This window comes from Argopecten irradians, chromosome 10, assembly GCF_041381155.1.
Source record: "Argopecten irradians isolate NY chromosome 10, Ai_NY, whole genome shotgun sequence".
NCBI lineage: Eukaryota > Metazoa > Mollusca > Bivalvia > Pectinida > Pectinidae > Argopecten > Argopecten irradians.
Genome location: NC_091143.1, coordinates 39,758,450 through 39,783,289, shown reverse-complemented (window position 1 = coordinate 39,783,289; position 24,840 = coordinate 39,758,450). Strand labels below are relative to the sequence as shown.

General features: G+C 39.8%; 2 protein-coding genes across 3 annotated transcripts in view; one reads left to right on the top strand and one right to left on the bottom strand.

The window, feature by feature from the left end:
- Positions 1–70: 70 nt before the first annotated feature.
- Positions 71–24,840, bottom strand: part of LOC138333881 (transient receptor potential cation channel subfamily M member 3-like) — a 156,424-nt gene continuing 131,654 nt past the window's right edge. For both annotated transcript variants that reach the window (XM_069282523.1, XM_069282522.1), the window contains exons 21-26: positions 8,816–9,064; positions 8,093–8,267; positions 6,978–7,098; positions 4,372–4,562; positions 3,561–3,693; positions 71–1,893 (exon numbers count right to left, since the gene is read on the bottom strand). In XM_069282523.1, the coding sequence (XP_069138624.1) occupies positions 462–1,893; positions 3,561–3,693; positions 4,372–4,562; positions 6,978–7,098; positions 8,093–8,267; positions 8,816–9,064 (2,301 nt within the window). In that variant the 3' untranslated portion in view covers positions 71–461. The remainder of the gene's footprint in view (positions 1,894–3,560; positions 3,694–4,371; positions 4,563–6,977; positions 7,099–8,092; positions 8,268–8,815; positions 9,065–24,840) is intronic.
- Positions 16,098–19,867, top strand: LOC138333882 (thyrotropin-releasing hormone receptor-like). Its single transcript, XM_069282524.1, has 2 exons — positions 16,098–16,442; positions 18,306–19,867. The coding sequence occupies exon 2, from the start codon at positions 18,716–18,718 to the stop codon at positions 19,820–19,822; it is 1,107 nt and encodes a 368-aa protein (XP_069138625.1). The 5' UTR covers positions 16,098–16,442; positions 18,306–18,715; the 3' UTR covers positions 19,823–19,867.

Genomic DNA, 24,840 nt, shown 5'->3' with positions numbered 1-24,840 from the left:
CTCAATTAGCTAATAGCTGAATTGTCAATGATTTATATCAGCAAGGGCTCTTAGCCTAATGATATATATATAGAAATAACAGACTCAAGCTAGCTGAATAGATGATTGCCAACCTTGCCTATATATAGAAATAACAGACTCAAGCTAGCTGAATAGATGATTGCCAACCTTGCCTATGTTTATGAAGACTTAGATGGCAATCATCAATATCGACTGGGATAAGGTGACTCTACATCACAGAACATATCACAGATTTCATTCTGTCAATCCTCAATAATTGTACGAGGAACACAGATATAATAACTTATTGACCCAATAACAAACCTTACTAATGAACACCGAGCTGTCACTATGGTAACTAACCACACAAAACACCTAATTACTATAATGGTGAAAACCAACTCTGGGCAACACAAAGAATAAAGACAGATCACCTAATTAATGACCTACACGTACTTAAGTCATACTGCTTGGTCAGTTTTGTCCTCGGTGGACGCCCTTCGTATACGTATCTCGACCATATCTGTGGTGAGATGACCCATGACGATACTTTCTGCAGACCCGTGATGGGACCGGTTGTTTTCCGACTCGTCCTCCTGGCCGGAGTGTTCCTCTTCCTCAGTTAAGTTCATCTCACTCACCACCAGCTTGGCAATGTCACTGATACTGTCATTCTCGTCCAGAGAAATCTGACGTAACCGATGTCGGATCACCTTTTCCATACGTTTGTGTCCAACCTCCTCCGCCTGCTTCAGCAATGCGTTCTCATTCAGCAGTTTTATAGAGTTTTTCTTATTACAATCATATTTACCGTCAAAAAATGCACCAGCAGTGGACGGACTGCCCGGCGGACTCTTATCAATCATACAGGACGTGTCGATCTCATCTGTGATGGTTGTATACTCAGATCTCAGTGAAGTCAGAATGGGAGTAAGCTGGGCTACCATAGAGCTAGGCACGGTGTACATAGCTGTAGCACCGTGCCCTGTGGAACGTACCGGAGATGATGATAATGATGTGGTGATGATCGGTGGGTCTTTACTGGAGATCTCCTGCTGCTCATCATCCGACATGTTCTCAATCATGCCATCGCTGGTCTTTTGACCCGTCGACATTTTGGTATCCACGACGAGTTTAGCTGTTGTGTAGACAGCTGCGGATTGGTTAGTGTCCATCACGTTGTTTTCGCGCACCAGAACGCCCCGTGGCTTATTGGCCATTTGGGTGAGATCTTCGGTGGATGAGCTGTTGGCCTTGTCTATATTGACCACCAACTTAGTACTGCCAGGCCCACCCTTACGGCGCTGTTGTAGCGATTTCTCCTTCAAGCTACTCTGCTCTGGCTTTTTGGCCTCAGGACTGGTCTCTGACACACGTGGGAGTGCGGTTCGCGACTTTTGACTATGGGTCCGATCTAGTGACCGATGTCCTGGACCTGACTTCTGTAGTGAAGTTGGTTTGGTAAAGTCTGTATACCGATGCACATGTTCTTCTTTGACAGGTTTCTTGGAATGTACTAACAAGGGTGAAGGTATACTTCGCATGGTGGAATTTGCATCAGGTGTTACTACAGATGATTCAGATAGTCTATCAGTTCCCTGCCTAGTGGTGCTTTCCTGCTCAGCTTTGTTTGGCGTTTCATACAAATGTAAATCTGCCACTTCCACAATAGAGTCTTGGCTGCCGAGCCGACCGTGACTGGAGGTGGCACTTGACGCACTGATATGGCGAACCCCTCGGGCCATCAAGTTTCTCATGGAGTTGAGTGTATCTGCTGATTGTATAGAAATCTCCTCCAGTTTTGACAGACGATATTCCACTGTTTGTAAGGATAGCTTGATGGAGTTCTCTTTCTGGTTCACATCGTCCATCCTCAGTGTCATATTCTCTACTCTGTAACAGACATCAAACAAGAGGTTCAGAGGGCCTGTATCGTTCACCTGTTTTTTGTTTTTTTAAACTAATTATCACAAAAACTCAAGAAATAGCAATAATGACTTCACCTTTTCTTTTATTTCTAATCTTACCCACATAACGATGCTATTTAATATCATATGACTATAAGTGTTGTTCAATGCAAAGTAATAGAGAAGAAGTTGTTCATATGAAAGCTGCCATATTGACCCATTTTGGCCCTACCCCTCAAGAAACTGGGACTGTCGCCATTTTTTCCTTTATGGGCTTATAAATCCCCATTTTTAAACCAGGATGAAAATGCTGAGTTTTAGAAGCAAAATTGAATTATATGAAAATAACTAAATTGACCTATTTTGGCCCTGCCGCTATGGCTCCTGGGGGGGGGGGGGGGGGGGGGGGGGGGGGGTCAGCCCCACCATTTGTACAATTTTTAATCCCCACCCTATAAGTATGCACTATCCTATACTTTGTGTCACAGAAGAAGTTGTTTATATGAAAATAGCTAAATTGATCCCTTTTGACCCTGCCCGTCATGCCCCAGGAGGTAAGCCCCGCAATTTGTACAATTTTGAATCCCAATCCTATAAGAATGCTACCATAGCATTATGAGTCTATTGCTTAGTTTTAGAATATAAGTCGTTTTATGAAAATAGCCAAATTGACCTTGCCCGTCGCGCCCCCAAGAGGTCAGCCCCATCATTTGTACAATATTGAATCCCAATCCTATAAGAATGCTACCATTGCATTATGAGTGTTATTCATTGCTTAGTTTTAGAGTAGAAGTCGATTTATAAAAATAGCAAAATTGATCCCTTTTGGCCCCGCCCCTCAGGCTCCCCAGGGGGTCAGCCCGACCATTTGTACAATTTTCACTCAGTACCCCATAGGGATGCTACCAGTCAAATTTTGTTAAATTCCGACCAGCAGTCATGGAGAAGAAGTGGATTGTTGATGGACAGACGATGGATATTCAACATTACTTTCATGTCTATTTATTTCATATCAGTCAATGTAGTATTATGTTAAAGGGACATGAACCTTAAATAACTTGTTCTGTATGCTTAGATATGGTTTTCAGATGTGTATTGAATATTTTATTACGATGATTGGTTATCTAAAACGACAAGAAAATGTGGGGAATACCTACCTCAAAAATGATAAAAATAGATTGTGCAGTGCATTGTGGGAGGTCACTAAAGTTCAACACTACTATACTTAATTCGTTACAAAATTCGACCGGGCCGGTTAAAAATACAGCAAGATGGAATTTCCATTATAATAATTTTATTTGACACATTTGCACAATAACTGATATATATTACTTAGTAAGGTATCTGGCACGTGTTAAATATGTATTTTACTCAAATTTACATGGTTAATTTAGGTTCATGTCCCTTTAAAAGCCTATCCAAGTAGTTGTACATTGACGCATCAATGATTTTGAATTATTCAAGATCAAGAGACGGAAATGTCTAAGCAACAGACCAAAGTCAGGTAGACCAGGTAGGTAGAATGAACGGACTGATTTATTGTATGATAATTTTGACCAAAAGTCATAAATCAAATATTGGCAACACATGTTAACTGCAAAATAAGCATTAAAATAAGTCTTTTGAGAACAAAGTACTGGATTAAATACTGACCTCTCATTTATCACCCTTATTCTTTCTTCGTTTGACGACTGAAACTGGTGCTCCTTTTCCCGGAAATAGTCCTCTATACATTCTTCCTCAAAATCATGCAGCTTTTCTGTGTCGTCCAATGACAGGAAAAGTTCTACAAAACGCAAAAGTAAGAATAAGCAGTGCTCAGATTCATTGAAGTTTCCTTCTTTAGAGACTTAAACGTAGTTTAGAGCTGAATGAAAGTAGAGAAGACCTGATATGGCTATAATCCGTCTTTGCATGTTACAGAGTTAGCTCCCTTGTGAGTAGGTTTCTATTGTGACATCATTATTTTGTGGGCGCAATTCATGTTGTTTTCTCCGAAAAGTAAGATGTTACGCTCGCAAACACATGACGTCACAATCAATACCTACCCGCAAGGGCAGATAACTCTGTAATATGCAAATACATAATGGTCTGCAGGAACATTACGGACCTGAACATTACCAGCTCAAAGCAGGGCCATATTAAAAGCTATTGTAAATTTACTAAGCACAGTTGGCTTTCATCAGTCTATGATCTGCCATCTGCTTATTATGATCTCGTTATCATTGTGATGTCACAATTGTCGTGTGCCAGACTAGTGATCAAGTAAGATGGCTGTTCAAGTTGCTGTTCTGTCTTTGACGATAATGAATTCTTTATTCATTGTAAATGTAAAATCTCTTGGTAATTCAACATGTAGCGCTTCATGGAATTTGCCTCTATCCAGTTGGCATTCATATTGGCTATGAATGCCAATTGAAAGATGTTCAATGCTTAAATCAAACACAACCTATCTGTCACTTACTCAGCCCATTATCAAATAGATCCCGCTTTCCTTTACAGCGTCGTATCATGAATTTAAATCCCAGAAAGATGTGACTGAAGAAAAGCAGCGGAGGGGGCAGAATGGGACGAAGCTCATAGTTTATAATCAGCTGGTATCGTTGAAATTTCCAGATCTCTCTAGAATTAGCGTTGTTTTTGATGAATGTTGCACTGAAAAACAAAATCAAGAAATTCAGTCCCTGAAATAATAAATGTGTTCAGAAGCTTGCTGATAAGTTGTTGATGACTTTGATGATAATAATTAGATACAAGATGATTATAATGTCTGATGTTCTAATACTGTATTTGACCCAATAAGCTCCCCTCCCCCATTTTGAGACCTCAATTTCATTTGCCTGGGCATAAATAAAGACCAAAACTACACAAAACTGTATAGATTTACAACAATTTCGTCTTCTAAGCACTTTTCATTTTTCAAATTTTTAATACACACTTGGAACTCTTTCCCAATAAGAGCCCTAATTGGCCTGTAGATGAAGTTTTATGACTCTCTCCCAATAAGATCCCTAATTGGCCTGTAGATGAAGTTCTATGACTTTCTCCCAATAAGAGCCCTAATTGGCCTGTAGATGAAGTCCTATGACTTTCTCCCAATAAGAGCCCTAATTGGCCTGTAGATGAAGTTCTATGACTCTCCCAATAAGAGCCCTAAATGGCCTGTAGATGAAGTTCTATGACTCTCCCAATAAGAGCCCAAAATGGCCTGTAGATGAAGTTCTATGACTCTCCCAATAAGATCCCAAAATGGCCTATAGATGGAGTTCTATGACTCTCCCAATAAAAGCCCTAATTGGCCTGTAGATGAAGTTCTATGACTCTCTCCCAATAAGAGCCCAAAATGGCCTTTAGATGAAGTTCTATGACTCTCTCCCAATAAGAGCCCAAAATAGCCTGTAGATGAAGTTCTATGACTCTCCCAATAAGCCCAAAATGGCCTGTAGATGAAGTTCTATGACTCTCTCCCAATAAGAGCCCAAAATGGCCTGTAGATGAAGTTCTATGACTCTCCCAATAAGAGCCCTAATTGGCCTGTAGATGAAGTTCTATGACTCTCTCCCAGTAAGAGCCCAAAATGGCCTGTAGATGAAGTTCTATGACTCTCTCCCAATAAGAACCCTAAATGGCCTGTAGATGAAGTTCTATGACTCTCTCCCAATAAGAGCCCTAAATGGCCTGTAGATGAAGTTCTATGACTCTCTCCCAATAAGAGCCCTAAATGGCCTGTAGATGAAGTTCTATGACTCTCTCCCAATTAGAGCCCAAAATTGCCTGTAGATGAAGTTCTATGACTCTCTCCCAAAAAAACCCCTAAATGGCCTGTAGATGAATTTCTATGACTCTCTCCCAATAAGAGCCCTAAATGGCCTGTAGATGAAGTTCTATGACTCTCTCCCAATATGAGCCCTAATTGGTCTGTAGATGAAGTTCTATGACTCTCTCCCAAAAAGAGCCCTAAATGGCCTGTAGATGAAGTTCTATGACTCTCTCCCAATAAGAGCCCTAAATGGCCTGTAGATGAAGTTCTATGACTCTCTCCCAATTAGAGCCCAAAATGGCCTGTAGATGAAGTTCTATGACTCTCTCCCAATAAGAGCCCTAAATGGCCTGTAGATGAAGTTCTATGACCCTCTCCCAATAAGAGCCCTAAATGGTCTGTAGATGAAGTTCTATGACTCTCTCCCAAAAAGAGCCCTAAATGGCCTGTAGATGAAGTTCTATGACTCTATCCAAATAAGAGCCCAAAATGGCCTGTAGATGAAGTTCTATGACTCTCTCCCAATAAGAGCCCTAAATGGCCTGTAGATGAAGTTCTATGACTCTCTCCCAATAAGAGCCCAAAATTGCCTGTAGATGAAGTTCTATGACTCTCCCAAAAAGAGCCCTAAATGGCCTGTAGATGAAGTTCTATGACTCTCTCCCAAAAAAACCCTAAATGGCCTGTAGATGAATTTCTATGACTCTCTCCCAATAAGAGCCCTAAATGGCCTGTAGATGAAGTTCTATGACTCTCTCCCAATATGAGCCCTAATTGGTCTGTAGATGAAGTTCTATGACTCTCTCCCAAAAAGAGCCCTAAATGGCCTGTAGATGAAGTTCTATGACCCTCTCCCAATAAGAGCCCTAAATGGCCTGTAGATGAAGTTCTATGACTCTCTCCCAATAAGAGCCCAAAATGGCCTGTAGATGGTGCTATGACTCTCCCATTAAGAGCCCTAATTGGCCTGTAGATGAAGGTCTATGACTCTCTCCCAGTAAGAGCCCAAAATGGCCTGTAGATGAAGTTCTATGACTCTCTCCCAAAAAGAGCCCTAAATGGCCTGTAGATGAAGTTCTATGACTCTCTCCCAATAAGAGCCCTAAATGGCCTGTAGATGAAGTTCTATGACTCTCTCCCAATAAGAGCCCTAAATGGCCTGTAGATGAAGTTCTATGACTCTCTCCCAAAAAGAGCCCTAAATGGCCTGTAGATGAAGTTCTATGACTCTCTCCCAATAAGAGCCCTAATTGGCCTATAGATGAAGTTCTATGACCCTTTCCGATGGATTCATTGATTACATGACTTACTTGAAGCGTGCAATGAGTAGGTTGACTAAGAGGATGTTGGTAACTAAGAGGTAGATGCACATCAGTGCAGGAGCTACCCACGATCCGTAGGTACAGCCCTCTCGCTCAACATCTGTACATGCTAAAACATATAGAGCATTTTAGTGTTAAACCAAGGTCAAGCTCAAAGCTGTAACAAATATAAATCTAATTAAAATGATATGGAATTGCTTCAACAATGGCTTGGCAGATATGGTTTAAGAACAAGTCTCACATAGGTCTGTTCTCCGAGTTATCTGAACACGAGTTTGATTGCAGATGTTCATACCGGTGATTTTCAACAAAAATCTGCTATAACACTAAGCTGGAAATAAGAAAATTATTACAACAAAATAATATGTTGCCTTTCTAAAGAATAAACAAAAATAATTTCTCTGCAATTGTGCTAATAGGTAAACAGATACATTTGAACTGAAGAAGACTTTTATACAAGTCATTACCTCAACTTTTCTGACTTATCTTCCTTTTACAAGCAGTTATTGATTGTGACGTCATAAGTTTGTGTTCAAACTCTCATCATTTTACTCATTCTGTCATAATCAATACCTACCCACAAGGGCAGATAACTCTGTAATATGGAAATACAGGTTATTGGGGATAAGGGTTGGGGGGATGGGGTATCGATATTGTGATGTTTGTTGTTTCCCGGATCAATCTGATTGAAATACAGATCCTTATAACCACTCTGTTCAATAGAGGATCTGAGAACATCTCATTTAGGGTCATTTTCGGATGACCTTTAACCATGTGTAATTCAGATCAAATACATTTTCTGTACGTTGCTCTATCCATTGAGAACGCTATTTCACCCCAACAAACAATTCCGAATAGCTTTGTTGTGCTCTTTGGGTGAGATGGCTACGGAAATAATTCTGACATCTTATTTATTTTCAAACTTTTTCGTCCCCTGAATTTCACAGTCAAAATTTTGCAAGCATTAATTTGATTGGCCATTTCCAAAGGTCACCTGGACATGACCCCTAATGGGATTTTCTCAGATCCTTATTCAACGTAGTGATAATAAGGATCGGTATTTTAATCAGATTGTTCCCGTATACATGTCAAGGTGCACTTACTGTCAATCTCGTCAGCGAACAGCTCCCCGTAAATCATCCAGTAGGGATAAAAGAACATATTGCGGACCAGTTTTAAGGACGGTTCCTCATTTTGGAAGTGGATGGCCTGTCTCACTATACCAAAGCTCATCAGCACAATCAGGAGAATGATGATGAAATACGACATGTCTCTTAGCTACAACACATAGAAATATAAAATAGGACAGGTACTTGATGTCTTATTGACATTGTGAACTTACAATGAAGTACAATATGAGTCCCTACTGTAATTCAAACTTTCACTTCAATCTGGGCCAAGTCTCATGAACCTTCATTTAATTTAAGGAATCTCTTCACTTGAGATTCTCCATAGTAAAGCACAGATTTTAAGGAAGGCTCCTTAACTTAAGATATTTCCTTAACTTCTGTAATGCTTTTCTATGTGAAATTTAAGTTAAGGAATGTTCATGAAACTGGGCCAATATTTTGTTAAGTGAGTAATACATTATGTCTTGACAAAATAGTATGAATAACAAAGATGACTTGATTGGAATAGCAAATAAGAATGACCTATCAGTTTGCCAATGAAATTGACAAATATGGGCCGAGATATTTATTGGAGAGTAACTTACCAGTTTGCCAATGATCTTGACATAGGGGCTGAGATATTTATCAAATAGTAACCTACCAGTTTGCTAATGATCTTGACATAGGGGCCAGGATATTTATTGGAGAGTAACTTACCAGTTTGCCAATGATCTTGACATAGGGGCCGAGATATTTATTGACGGAGAGGATCTCCAGTATTCGGATGTACCAGAAGACGATGTTGATGGTGTATAGGACACGGACATTCTTGGTGGTATCCTGGAAGTGCCTCATCATGACAGCCACCGTGAAGAGTATCACGCCGATCGAGTCCCACACATTCCACAACTGACTGAAGTGTACACGCAGCTTCACTCGAATCTTCACCGGCTCCGAAGCAATCACCTGTCAAACGTAGAAAAATCACTGTTGTTAAATCAGAATTTGGCAAACTGTCTCCTTGTATTGAATTTTAGTAGAAACAGGCCACAGGTTGTTGTTAGAATTTATTTTAGTAGAAACAGGCCACAGGTGTTGAATTAGAATTTATTTTAGTAGTAAAACAGGCCACAGGTTTGTTGGAATTAGAATTATTTTAGTAGAAACAGGCCACAGGTTGTTGGAATTAGAATTATTTTAGTAGAAAACAGGCCACAGGTTGTTGGAATTAGAATTTATTTTAGTAGAAACAGGCCACAGGTTGTTGGAATTAGAATTTATTTTAGTAGAAACAGGCCACAGGTTGTTGGAATTAGAATTATTTTAGTAGAAACAGGCCACAGGTTGTTGGAATTAGAATTATTTTAGTAGAAACAGGCCACAGGTTGTTGGAATTAGAATTTATTTTTTTAGTAGATAAAACAGGCCACAGGTTGTTGGAATTAGAATTATTTTAGTAGAACAGGCCACAGGTTGTTGGAATTAGAATTATTTTAGTAGAAACAGGCCACAGGTTGTTGGAATTAGAATTATTTTAGTAGAAAACAGGCCACAGGTTGTTGGAATTGAATTATTTTAGTAGAACAGGCCACAGGTTTTGGAATAGAATTATTTTAGTAAAACAGGCCCAAGGTTGTTGGAATTAGAATTTATTTCACATTGAAAATTATTTTTCGAAAAATTACGTACTAAGAGACACTCACTAAAGTTTGAATCTTAACTTAAAAATAACCAACTCCTGTATAATAAATCCCATATCCAGCAACCACTCATTATAAAACCTTTATGACATCTTGAGAAGTCCCAGAACAATAAGTGCACTAGACAGGGCAACCATGGCAATATTTGCCTGTTCACAATGGCACTGGTTTATTTTTGACCTGGGCACCATACCATCAGTTTATATTTGGCCTGGGCACCATACCATCAGTTTATATTTGGCTTGGGCACTATGGCACTGGTTTATATTTGGCCTGGGCACCATACCATCAGTTTATATTTGGCTTGGGCACTATGGCACTGGCGTATATTTAGCTTGGGCACCATGGTATCAGTGTATATTTGACCTGGGCATCATGACATCAGTGTATATTTGATCTGGGCACCATACCATCAATTGATATTTGGCCTGGGCATCATGACATCAGAGTATATTTGACCTGAGCATCATGACATCAGTGTATATTTGACCTGAGCATCATGACATCAGTGTATATTTGACCTGAGCACCATGAGATCAGTGTATATTTGACCTGGGCACCATGACATCAGAGTATATTTGACCTGGGCACCATGACATCAGAGTATATTTGACCTGAGCATCATGACATCAGTGTATATTTGACCTGGGCATCATGACATCAGTGTATATTTGACCTGGGCATCATGACATCAGTGTATATTTGACCTGAGCACCATGAGATCAGAGTATATTTGACCTGGGCATCATGACATCAGTGTATTGACCTGGCTGGGCACCATGACATCAGTGTATATTTGACCTGGGCACCATGAATCAGTGTATATTTGACCTGGGCACCATGACATCAGTGTATATTTGACCTGGGCACAATGACATCAGTGTATATTTGACCTGAGCACCATGAGATCAGAGTATATTTGACCTGGGCACCATGGATCAGGTATATTTGACTGGCACATGTCAGTGTATGTATACTGGGCATTTGAATTTGACCTGGGCCATGATCGTGTATTTTGACCTGGGCCCATGAATCACCATGGTGTATATTTGACCTGGTGTATGTTTGACCTGGGCACCATGGTATCTGTATATTTGACCTGGGCACCATGGTATCTGTGTATATTTGACCTGGCACCATGGTATCGGTGTATGTTTGACCTGGGCACCATGGTATCTGTGTATGTGTTTGACCTGGGGACCATGGTATCTGTGTATATTTGACCTGGGGACCATGGTATCTGTGTATGTTTGACCTGGGCACCATGGTATCTGTGTATATTTGACCTGGGCACCATGGTATCAGTGTATATTTGACCTGGGCACCATGGTATCTGTGTATATTTGACCTGGGGACCATGGTATCGGTGTATGTTTGACCTGGGCACCATGGTATCTGTGTATATTTGACCTGGGGACCATGGTGTCTGTGTATGTTTGACCTGGGGACCATGGTATCTGTGTATATTTGACCTGGGGACCATGACATCAGAGTATATTTGACCTGAGCATCATGACATCAGTGTATATTTGACCTGGGCATCATGACATCAGTGTATATTTGACCTGGGCACCATGGTATCTGTGTATATTTGGCCTGGGCATCATGTCATAGGTTTATTTTGGACCTGGGGACCATGGTATCGGTGTATGTTTGACCTGGGGACCATGGTATCGTTGTATGTTTGACCTGGGGACCATGGTATTGGTGTATGTTTGACCTAGACACCATGGTTTATATAAGGCCTATGGAGCTGAATTTTGGTCCAATAAAAGGAGAGTGTCATGACACTGCTTGTAATATGTTCTATCACGATGCTTGATTTCTTTCCCAAATAATTATCCTGTTTATACATATAAATAAACAAAGATATTGTATTTTCCGATTTTAGCTAATTTATGATTGGTAATTAAGGATTTAGATGTAATGGAGACTATAGTTATCAGATTACTTCTGTCACTAACTGTTCTGTTATGTAAATCAATACAGAAATGGAAGGTGCAGCCTCTGTATATTAAGCCACTATATATATGATGATATGTACCATCATTAGTGGACATGTCTATAGCACTTAGAACATTCATATCGCTAATTTCCTAAGAACAATTATTTCACCGTTACACCATATCACATGCATGCAGATACAATTCCAGTTAAAATGTTTCGTACAGGATTTCCGTGGTTGTACGTCAGAAATAGAGTTTATTCAAACAGCGATGATGTAAGGGCGAGCAGAAGTCGCACGAAGCCACCCTAGGACAAGTGTTGTGTGGGATGGGTATGTAACGTCTGAACAGAGACGAGGATAAGGCGGTGACAATGTCTATTGATTGTGAAACAATGCTTGTGTATACAGTCATTGTAACACTCCAATCTCCATTATACTGGTATTGACTCTGGCTCCATCCCTAACAGTCACATTCCTTGTATCCAGTATACTACCACACCCTTGAAAACTTTACAACCTAATGCATCGGCTATACTCTTCAGCTTCTCTCACGCTTTAGAACATTTTTATGGCCTTAACATAGCTCTCAGAAACTTATAGAACTTGTCATTTATAAACAAAATATCCCATAATACAACTTGGGTCCAATGATTGACTAACAACAATTAGCAACACCTACAGATCATAAAAATCACTCATACCATCCTTCTGATTGGTCAAAATCTAGATATTGTTTCATTAATATTAGAGGTTTTGTCAGGGATGCCAAATACAATATACGATTTTCAAAAATATGTGTTGCATAAATAGAGGTTTCTGGCTCAATTCTCTTCACACTGTCACACTATTTGTCAGACCTATGATTTTCCTAAAATAACAGCTATGGCACAAAAGATGACAAGTCCTTGATTCCAAAATCCAACATCCTTCAAATATCTTCCTTCTTATCTCAAACATCAAACATCAACATCCCCTAAGATATTGTCATTCTGGCCTTAAACTTATGATTTTTAAAGATTCATTCTTGTCTTAAACTTATATAAAAATCCCTAAGATATTTAACAAGAGGCCCAAGGGCCTTAACGGTCATCTGACGACCTTGACATTATAATCGTCTAAGAAATTAAATAGACATAGTGTCATGGTAGCCATCTTTGATTTGGGATCAACCAGAGATGCAAGTTTCAGCTCAATCGCAGCGGTAGAACATGAGAAAAAGTTCCAAATGTGTTTTCAAGATGGCAGCTAGAGTGGCCACCGTGGATATCGGATTGACCTGAAAAACAACAACACTTTGTCAGGAGAGTGTCACGATCATTTCAGGCAATTTTCAGCCAAATTGCACTGGTAGAACTGAAGAAGAAGTTCAAAATGTGCAAAGCTTACGCACGTCAGACGACGACGGACAAAACATGATGACTATGTCAGATCAGATGACCTTAAAAATTCCTTCTTGCCTAATACCTACATCAACACTACCATGATATTTAAAGATTTCTTTTTGTCTTAGACATACAACATCAACATTTTTTAAGATATCAGAAGATTCCTTTTTGTCCTTGTAAATATCCAACAACAATCTTTATAAGATCTCTATGTCTCTTGCAGCCTGTAAGACCTTCCAACCCCCGCCCCCGATCACCTATCACCTCTAACTCTCTCCATAGCTACATTACTAATTACATTGGCAAACAGAGGTCACCCTCACCCCCATCACCTATCACCTCTAACTCTCTCCATAGCTACATTACTAATTACATTGGCAAACAGAGGTCACCCCCGCCCCCCATCACCTATCACCTCTAACTCTCTTCATAGCTACATTACTAATTACATTGGCAAACAGAGGTCACCCCCGCCCCCCCATCACCTATCACCTCTAACTCTCTCCATAGCTACATTACTTATTACATTGGCAAACAGAGGTCACCCTCACCCCCCATCACCTATCACCTCTAACTCTCTCCACAGCTACATTACTAATTACATTGACAAACAGAGGTCACCCCCGCCCCCGATCACCTATCACCTCTAACTCTCTCCATAGCTACATTACTAATTACATTGGCAAACAGAGGTCACCCTCATCCCCCCCCCCCTCCCCTACCCCTCCCATCACCTATCACCTCTAACTCTCTCCACAGCTACATTACTAATTACATTGGCAAACAGAGGTCACCCCCCGCCCCCCACTCTCTCCACAGCTACATTACTAATTACATTGACAAACAGAGGTCAACCCCGCCCCCATCACCTATCACCTCTAACTCTCTCCACAGCTACATTACTAATTACATAGGCTAACAGAGGTCACCCTCACCCCCCCCCCCCCATCACCTATCACCTCTAACTCTCTCCACAGCTACATTACTAATTACATTGACAAACAGAGGTCACCCCCGCCCCCCATCACCTATCACCTCTAACTCTCTCCATAGCTACATTACTAATTACATAGGCAAACAGAGGTCACCCCTGCCCCCCATCACCTATCACCTCTAACTCTCTCCATAGCTACATTACTAATTACATTGACTAACAGAGGTCACCCTCACCCCCATCACCTATCACCTCTAACTCTCTCCATAGCTACATTACTAATTACATAGGCAAACAGAGCTCACCCTCACCCCCATCACCTATCACCTCTAACTCTCTCCATAGCTACATTACTAATTACATAGGCTAACAGAGCTCACCCTCACCCCCATCACCTATCACCTCTAACTCTCTCCATAGCTACATTACTAATTACATTGGCTAACAGAAGTCACCCTCACCCCCATCACCTATCACCTCTAACTCTCTCCATAGCTACATTACTAATTACATTGGCTAACAGAAGTCACCCTCACCCCCATCACCTATCACCTCTAACTCTCTCCATAGCTACATTACTAATTACATAGGCTAACAGAGCTCACCCCCCCCCATCACCTATCACCTCTAACTCTCTCCATAGCTACATTACTAATTACATAGGCAAACAGAGGTCACCCTCACCCCCATCACCTATCACCTCTAACTCTCTCCATAGCTACATTACTAATTACATAGGCTATAACAAGAGCTCACCCTCACCCCCATCACCTATCACCTCTAACTCTCTCCATAGCTACATTACTAATTACATAGGCAAACAGAGGTCACCCTCACCCCCATCACCTATCACCTCTAACTCTCTCCATAGCTACATTACTAATTACATTGACTAACAGAGGTCACCCTCACCCCCATCACCTATCACCTCTAAGTCTCTCCATAGCTACATTACTAATTACATAGGCAAACAGAGGTCACCCCTGCCCCCCATCACCTATCACCTCTAACTCTCTCCACAGCTACATTACTAATTACATTGACAAACAGAGGTCACCCCCGCCCCCCATCACCTATCACCTCTAACTCTCTCCATAGCTACATTACTAATTACATAGGAAAACAGAGGTCACCCCAGCCCCCCCCCATCACCTATCACCTCTAACTCTCTCCATAGCTACATTACTAATTACATTGGCTAACAGAAGTCACCCTCACCCCCACCCCCCATCACCTATCACCTCTAACTCTCTCCACAGCTACATTACTAATTACATTGACAAACAGAGGTCACCCCTGCCACCCATCACCTATCACCTCTAACTCTCTCCATAGCTACATTACTAATTACATAGGCAAACAGAGGTCACCCCTGCCCCCCATCACCTATCACCTCTAACTCTCTCCATAGCTACATTACTAATTACATTGACAAACAGAGGTCACCCCCACCCCCCATCACCTATCACCTCTAACTCTCTCCATAGCTACATTACTAATTACATTGACAAACAGAGGTCACCCCCGCCCCCCATCACCTATAAACTCTCTCCACAGCTACATTACTAATTACATTGACAAACAGAGGTCACCCCTGCCACCCATCACCTATCACCTCTAACTCTCTCCATAGCTACATTACTAATTACATAGGCAAACAGAGGTCACCCCTGCCCCCCATCACCTATCACCTCTAACTCTCTCCACAGCTACATTACTAATTACATTGACAAACAGAGGTCACCCCCGCCCCCCATCACCTATCACCTCTAACTCTCTCCATAGCTACATTACTAATTACATAGGCTAACAGAGGTCACCCTCACCCCCCCCCCCCCTCCCCTGCCTCCCCATCACCTATCACCTCTAACTCTCTCCATAGCTACATTACTAATTACATTGGCAAACAGAGCTCACCCTCACCCCCATCACCTATCACCTCTAACTCTCTCCACAGCTACATTACTAATTACATAGGCTAACAGAGCTCACCCTCACCCCCATCACGGCTATCACCTCTAGACTCTCTCCATAGCTACATTACTAATTAGATTGACTAACAGAGGCCACAGCTAGTGGACAACACAATGTGAGAATCACCCGATTGATCAGCACAAATCAGAAAATAACGAGGCAACTATACCAACAGCTATGACATTCAAACCTATTACGGGGACCAGCATGGTTAACAATGGTCTATAACAATGATAGCCAGCATGTTAGACAATGGTCAAGTAAAAATGTCACATAATTACAGATGATTGCCTATAAAGAAAAAGGTTACAATATGGTGACAGGTATATATTGTAAGTTTACAGTGTCAAACAGAAAGACTTTGTGATGGTATTGGATGGAACAACAGAGGGAAGTCAGTCAAGTAAGTTCAAATTTGATTTTTTTTTAACAATTTTTTTTTTAAAGATGCTCCATCGCCGACAGAGGATTATTGATATTTATCATTTGAATAATAATTTATGTTTAATCATGTATATGTCTAATTAACACAAAAATAATATAAAATAATTTATTTTGACTTTGGTACATCAGTACTTCATTCAATATAGAACATAGTGCCACTAACCTTTTGTGGGATGTAATTAATTATTTTTGATATTTTTCACTTGAAATAAAATTAGAAGCTCAAACTTTTCAATGGTGGTAATGGTGTAAAGTAAGTAACTATTGTAACTGAAGAAAATACTAATTCCTCTGCTCTTGTTTATTATTGAAAAAAATACTATTTGTCAGCGGTGGATCATCTTTAAATATTCATTTTTTTGTGTTTTTAATTTTATTGAAGTTTGCAATAATCTGTAAACAATTTTGATGATTTTAACTTAGCTGTGACTACATATTTTAATGACTAATATTAATGTTTCATATTTCTTATGAATATTTCAATAACATTGATTGTTGACATGTATATATATTACAAATTAACTAGGTTAGGAAAGGTGGTACAGATATATTTATTACAACTTAAATCTAAAGTGATATAAATATATTTATACTAACTTAGATCCTAAATCTAAAAAAAAAATTATATATAATTCAATTATAAATTAACAAGTGCAAATTTGATTCAACCAGTATGTGGCAGAATGAACTAAAGGTCAAATTTAACAAAAGTAATAGTGTTTGTTTAAAGATGCTCCACCGCTGACAAATAGTATTTTTTCTCAATAAAAAAAAAGAGCAGACGAACTAGTATTTTTCTTCATTTACAAAAGTTACTTACTTTACATCATTACCACCATTGAAAAGTTTGAGCTTCTAATTTTATTTCAAGATAAAAATATCAAAAATAATTAATTGCATCCCGAAAAAAATCTGTGACACTATTTCTATATGGAATGAAGTATTGATTGCGCATGCACTAAAAGCAAAACAAATTATTTTTATATTATTTTTTTGTTTTAATTAGACATATATATACACGATTAAACACCAAATATTGTTTAAATGATGAGTATCGTTTATTATCTGTCGGCGGTGGAGCAGCTTTAATTTGTTTTTCTTTCTAATCTTCCATTTGTTTGTTTTTATGAAAAGGTTAATATCCATAATACTAAAGTTATATGTGCCGTATTTTTTATATTCACCAATCAAGATAAACTTTTGATACGTTATTCATCGCCGAATAAAGTTACCAACATTTTGATAGTAACAGTACTTTAAATGTAAAGGGTTTTAATTTACAAGTACAAATAAGAGATGAAAATAATGTTTGTGAAATGAGTACATACAGGATTTTAACCAACCCGTTGACTTTGCAAAATGCGTTGAATAAGCAAAATTGTCATCTTAATTGTTACTTCAATTGAAAGTAATGATTTTTTTTTCACTCACGAAATCCACTAAATATACCTTTTTTTAAATAAAGATTTTTTAATTTTTACTAAAAGAAGCAATCCCTTGATATTTAATATAATGGTCAGATAAATCACTATCTTTGAGATGTTTGAACCAGGAGGCAACATACACCCTTAAGACAAGCCTTCTCATAATAACAGAATCCAAGGCTTTTAACGTGCCAATTTCCTGCAGGATAATGTTTGTTTTAGTATGCTTTGTCCATCTGGTACGAGTGGTCAGTTTCCGGAGACCACCTGAGTCCAACAGCGTTATCCGGGTAACAACTGATGGCTCCAATCCTTATTGGGTAGTTACAAGATTATATGTTTGATGCGCCGCCGTGGAAATCAATAGAGTTTTAACAGTACTTTCAATTTGTATTTAGTTCCAGATGAAACGACTGATTCCTGTTGACAAGTCCTCCCATCCCGGTAACGGCCAGAAATTTGTAGCGACACAACAGCAAACAAAGGTGCCATTACAGGGTCGTTAATACACTACTACAATGACAAGCTTTCAAAATTGATTTCAAAAACAAATGCTCTTTTATGCAGGAGAATGGGTTTCAGAGTTCAAATTTACACAGACGGATAGATAATGGATATACAGTATTCGTTTTATTGTGTTTCTGTTAAAATGATGAAGAACTCTGGAATTTCAAACTGTCATCAATTTTTATTCACTTTGGACATATTTTGTTGAGTGCAAACTGTGAACTGGTTATGAAGGAAGGAAGTCCTTGTTTGGTTTTTTAAGACAACATTTCTCAAAGAAAACAAATTAGCCTGAACAAAGATGGCTGGTAACTACAGTAATGAGTCGGTTCCTCTGAGGTTTGATAGCGTTGAGGACACCCTTGGATACATCATCGCCATGGAACTCATCACTTGGGGTTTCCCGATCATTATCTTTATTGGAACTTTCGGCAATGTATTAAGCTTTATCATCATGATGCGACGAGAGATGCGGCAGACTCCGACGTTTTTCTATTTGGCCACTCTGGCAGTGGCGGACACGGTGGTGCTGTACCTAAGTGCACTAAAGACCTGGATCAGGATCATGACAGGGTTTGAACTGCTGCATATGAGCACTGCTGCCTGTAAGACATTCATATTCACAATACACTTCTCCTTGCACTTGTCAGCATGGCTGATTGTGGCAGTGACTATCGAGCGCTTTCTGGCTGTCTGGTTTCCTCTAAGAGCCAACAGGATGTGCAGTCTCTCGCGTGCCAAATTTGTCACATTTATGATCGTGTTAACCTTCGTACTGGTGAATGTTTATCTGTTTTGGACAGCAGAGTTGCTTCTTGATCCCTCCCGACCCCCAGGGTCTCAAGCTATATGTGCTGCGTACGCTTATGAAAATTTTGTGTGTAATGTGTTTCCCTGGGTCAATCTGCTGCTGTACTCATTCCTGCCTTTTGGGATCCTATTGGTATTTAACTCACTCATTGTCGTATCTCTTGTACGAAACAAAGGCATCTTCAGCAACATGACAAAAGACGATCGTATCGCCCGCTACAGACACCGTCGCCTCGCCTTCACCTTACTGGTCATTTCGTTTGTTTGGATTGTAACTACCCTGCCACGCTCTGTGTACGACCTATTGAAAGGAAGGCCAAAGACCTTAGATGAAATGGGCAACCAGGTTTTGGGAAAAGTTATCTGCTTTATCCTTATGTACATCAACCATTCCATCAATTTTTTTTTGTACTGTCTGACCGGCCAGCGGTTCCGTATGGAGTTTGTTAAGTTCATGTGCCAGTGGAAACAGAGCAAGAACCCGCCCAAGGCTAGACTGACCTTCAAGTCGAGTGTGAGTATGGGGTCAGGTCAGGAAACAACGAGTTCCCTACCGCTTATGATTACACCCTCGCGGGAAACGGGTCCTTTTGATTAATGTTTCTGTTCATTTTCTTGTAAATAAATTTGTAGTTCACTTTTAGCCTTATCATTATCATTATTTAAGAGAGTTTGAGCTGATTATATATGTTTCTTGGGTATAATTGCAAACCAATAGTTATGGCACGACATGGTCTAATTGTAGCATCTGACGGATTACTCAACCAAAAATGTTAAATACACATTCTAGATTAGTATATTATTATTTTTTTTTTTCTAAATGTACACATTTGTAGCTTCTGGTCAAATCTTCTGACCTAATTAGGTTCCTGCACCGTACATCCTGTATATTGTAACATTCAAAGAAGTCAGTCGTGATCATACAACACTATCTATCTATTATGGCCTGGTTGAGAGGGCACTATTATCTCAATAGTATTGTCGAGGGATGGAATAGTGTCTGAGGCAAAGGCCATGGGCTAGCTGTCCGCCATCTTGACATTTCGGTCGAAGGGCAACATTATAATGACGTCAGGTAATAATGATGTCACAATAGATTCACGTGCAATTTCAGGCCACTTCAATAGTGCCTGCTTCCCCAAGGACTATTGCAAATAGTGCCGATGTATGTAGCCAATCGGAATCCAGTATTTGGCTATATAGTGTTACCAAACACCTTTTATGTAGTATAACATAAAGCTTGTGGTCAGATGAAGATAAAAGACTATATTTCCTCATATGAAATTATTGAATTATCGTTTTCTATGAAATAGCTGCGATGTACAATGGACTCGAGTTTCTCCCCTTGATGCCTTCATGTATAACCCATTAGTTGTGTAGATTTACATTGTAACAGTCCGCCAATCCTCATAAAACACAACAGCAAATAGTCAACAGATGCCAGCATTGACAGGGGTATCGGAATTAGTTTATAAGAGATTATATGATTCATGAAACACAATGGACGCAGATCTCGAGTCTGCCACTGAAACATTGTTTAAATGGCACTGTTTATGGAAGATAACATTCTCACAAAGGCACAAAACAATGAAAGTAAACAAAGGATAGAGATATGGTGTTAGTGACAAAGCCACAATAATAGGCTGTGTGGCTAATCAATACCAGCGATCTATATCCAACCTCTGTATTCTGTCCTCTCTGTAAACAGACACCAATGAATATAATATCTATAATGTCCAATGTACAGACCTCTTTATTCAGGACCATGATTAAACCTTTTTATTCTGACCTTTATCACACTAACACAAACCTGTATATTCTGACCCTGGGTAACTTGACTTGAGATAGAAACTTCATTGTTCTGAACCTCTTTAAACAGACATCCCCTCTGTGTGACCCTTTAATACACAGACCAAGGAAAAAATCTTCCTATTCTGACCCCTCGTTAAAAAGACACCCTTTATTATGACCCTTGGATAAAATGGCTTTGATGAAAACCTTCCTTTTCTGACCCCTGGATATACAGACACCTCATCTATTATGATCCTTGGATAAACAGACTAAGGTGGAAAACCTCCCTGTTCTGACCCATCAATATACAGACAAAGATGTAAACCTCCCTATTCTGACCCCCATATCATCAGGTATTGATACAAACAATAGCATTTGAGAAAACAGATACCATTCACAGATTTCTCTATTCTGTCATTATGTAATTAGAATAACCTCACAAGAGAAGCAACTCTTTATAAAGACGTTATTCCACCATTTCTCTTTTGAATCTAGTTTAGCTTATTAACAAAAGACTAGATATGGTAATGGCTCTTTTTGGCCCCTAAGTCTACCAAATTTCAAATTAAGTGTTTAGAAATTAAGTTGCTGCGATTGAAATATTGAATATGCTCCCAATAAAATCTTAATGATATTTTTGTTGACAGAAAGTATGTTTTTGCTATACGACCATGGTAGCTTTGCATAAATTATGCAAATTTCAAAATTTGGTCAATTTTGGCATATTTTTTGATAGTTTTTCTTTTAAAAGCAATAGAGCACAACCTAAAACAAACTTTATATTTAAGGGAATAAGCAGACACGAAGAATACATCATTTTGAGAAATATAAAGTTTGCTAATTCCCTTAAATATAAAGTTTGTTCTAGAATGCGCTCTATGTTAACTAGGTGAAAAACTGTATAAAAGAGGCCAATTTTGATAAAATTTTCACATTTTGCATAATTATTGAATAATAAAAATGGTTGCCATAGCAACTAGAACTGCTATATTACCTAATACGTCAAATATGTAGTTAATATTTGAAATGCATGATTAACATCTTAAAATAACAGACTTTGAAAAATAGCAGATTTGGGGGCCACAAAAGACCCTTACCATACCTAGTCCTTTCACAGCAATTTTTTTTTTATATGTGCTGGCTCCTTCCTGTTGTTTGAATATACCAATTATTTGACAGACGTACTTATATATTTTACACTCACCACACTCAATGACCACCAATGATATTAAACATTTTAACATATTTGTACTCGCTATAACAGTGACCTACTTTATTGTTATTTATTTACCTTTAGCAACATTCCTAACATAACGAGGAATCCGGGACGCAAAGTACAATACACAAATTTGATCAACCTTACTAACAGTTGAACATTGAAAGAATTCAATTACAAAATGTTGAAGAGTGTAAATGTTAAAATTTTAAACCATTAGCGGGTCAATGATGAATGTATTTACATATCTAAGTGCTATTTCCTGTAGAGAGACTGAGATTGGTGTCAGGAAATCAAACTTATAATATAATCATTATTCAACAGGGTAGATAACTCTGTAATTATCACGAATACCATGAATGTCACACAGCAAGGGGAGGTAACAATGGGGAATAAGAAATTGTCATTTATGAGAATAAACCTCAACAATAACACTGCAAGGGGAGGTAACTATGGAGAATCCAAAATAGTCATTTATGAGAAGAAACCACAAAAATAACACAGCAAGGGGAGATAACTATGGGAAATCCAAAGTAGTCATTTATATAAGAACAAACCACAACAGTAACACAGCAAGGGGAGGTAACTGAGGAATCATAAAGGTTTAACCATAACAGCAACTCCCAGAAAGGGGAGATAACCCTTTGGAACATGACATTTGTTTTTGAGGGATATCCAACAACAGCCATAGTACTAGTATAACCTGGTTGATCTGTTAATGTCTTTCAGCCAAGTATGATAGGGTTTTCTCCCATCCTCACAGGGATTATTATCCTGTGGTTGCTATGGAAACAATAACTCTATCTTACACAGGGAGTCTTAAGACAGCTCACATGCACTTAACAATTATGTGACCTCATGAATACATGTGGCATAACGCAACATGCATTGTCGATGACGTCATTAATTTTGGTGCATTACAAAACTCCTGTGATAATGGCCCAATGAAAACACTGGAAAGCAACTAAAATTTCAATTTTTTTCTTTTTTTTTTAAGGATGGGAGAAAAAGAATCAAACATGGACCTGTTAAGTAGATAGGGTATCTCAACCCAAGTGAACAATTTTGGCTTGTCTTATTAGCTCACCTGGTCCGAAGGACCAAGGTGAGCTTATGCCATACCGTGGCGTCCGGCGTCCGTCGTCCGTCGTCCGTCGTCCGTCGTCCGTCGTCCGTCCGTCCGTCCGTCCGTCAACAATCGACTTCTTCTCCATAACCGCTGGTCGGATTTCAACAAAATTTGGCTGGTAGCATCCTTATGGGCTACTAACTAAAAATTGTACAAGTGATGGGGCTGACCCCCCAGGGGCCTGAGGGGCGGGGCCAAAAGGGGTCAATTTGGCTATTTCCATATAAACGACTTCTTCTCTGAAACCAAGCATGGGATAGCACCCATAATGCAATGGTAGCATCCTTATAGGATGGGGATTCAAAATTGTACAAATGATGGGGCTGACCCCCCGGGGGCCTGAGGGGCGGGGTCAAATGGGGTCCATTTGGCTATTTCCATATAAACGACTTCTTCTCTGAAACCAAGCATGGGATAGCACCCATAATGCAATGGTAGCATCCTTATAGGGTGGGGATTCAAAATTGTACAAATGATGGGGCTGACCCCCCGGGGGCCTGAGGGGCGGGGTCAAATGGGGTCCATTTGGCTATTTCCATATAAACGACTTCTTCTCTGAAACCAAGCATGGGATAGCACCCATAATGCAATGGTAGCATCCTTATAGGGTGGGGATTCAAAATTGTACAAATGATGGGGCTGACCCCCCGGGGGCCTGAGGGGCGGGGTCAAATGGGGTCAATTTGGCTATTTCCATATAAACGACTTCTTCTCTGAAACTAAGCATGAGATAGCACTCATAATGCAATGGTAGTATCGTTATAGGGTAGGGATTAAAAATTGTACAAATGATGTGGCTGACCCCCAGGGGGCCTGAGGGGCGGGGTCAAAAGGGTTCAATTTGGCTATTTCCATATAAACGACTTCTTCTCTGAAACCAAGCATGGGATAGCACCCATAATGCAATGGTAGCATCCTTATAGGGTGGGAATTCAAAATTGTACAAATGATGGGGCAGACCCCCGGGGGCCTGAGGGGCGGGGTCAAATGGGGTCAATTTGGCTATTTCCATATAAACGACTTCTTCTCTGAAACTAAGCATGAGATAGCACTCATAATGCAATGGTAGTATCTTTATAGGTTGGGGATTCAAAATTGTACAAATGATGTGGCTGACCCCCGGGGGGCCTGAGGGGCGGGGTCAAAAGGGTTCAATTTGGCTATTTCCATATAAACGACTTCTTCTCTGAAACCAAGCATGGGATAGCACCCATAATGCAATGGTAGCATCCTTATAGGATGGGGATTCAAAATTGTACAAATGATGGGGCTGACCCCCAGGGGGCCTGAGGGGCGGGGTCAAAAGGGGCCAATTTGGCTATTTCCATATAAACGACTTCTTCTCTGAAACTAAGCACGTTATAGCACCCATAATACAATGGTAGTATCCTTATAGTGTGGGAATTCAAAATTGTGCAAATGATAGGGCTGACCCCCCGGGGGCCTGAGGGGCGGGGTCAAAAGTGGTCAATTTCCATAT

Bases quoted from the DNA above. Each gene is read 5' to 3' on its own strand.
- LOC138333882 (XM_069282524.1), top strand. From the start codon at position 18,716: ATGGCTGGTAACTACAGTAATGAGTCGGTTCCTCTGAGGTTTGATAGC.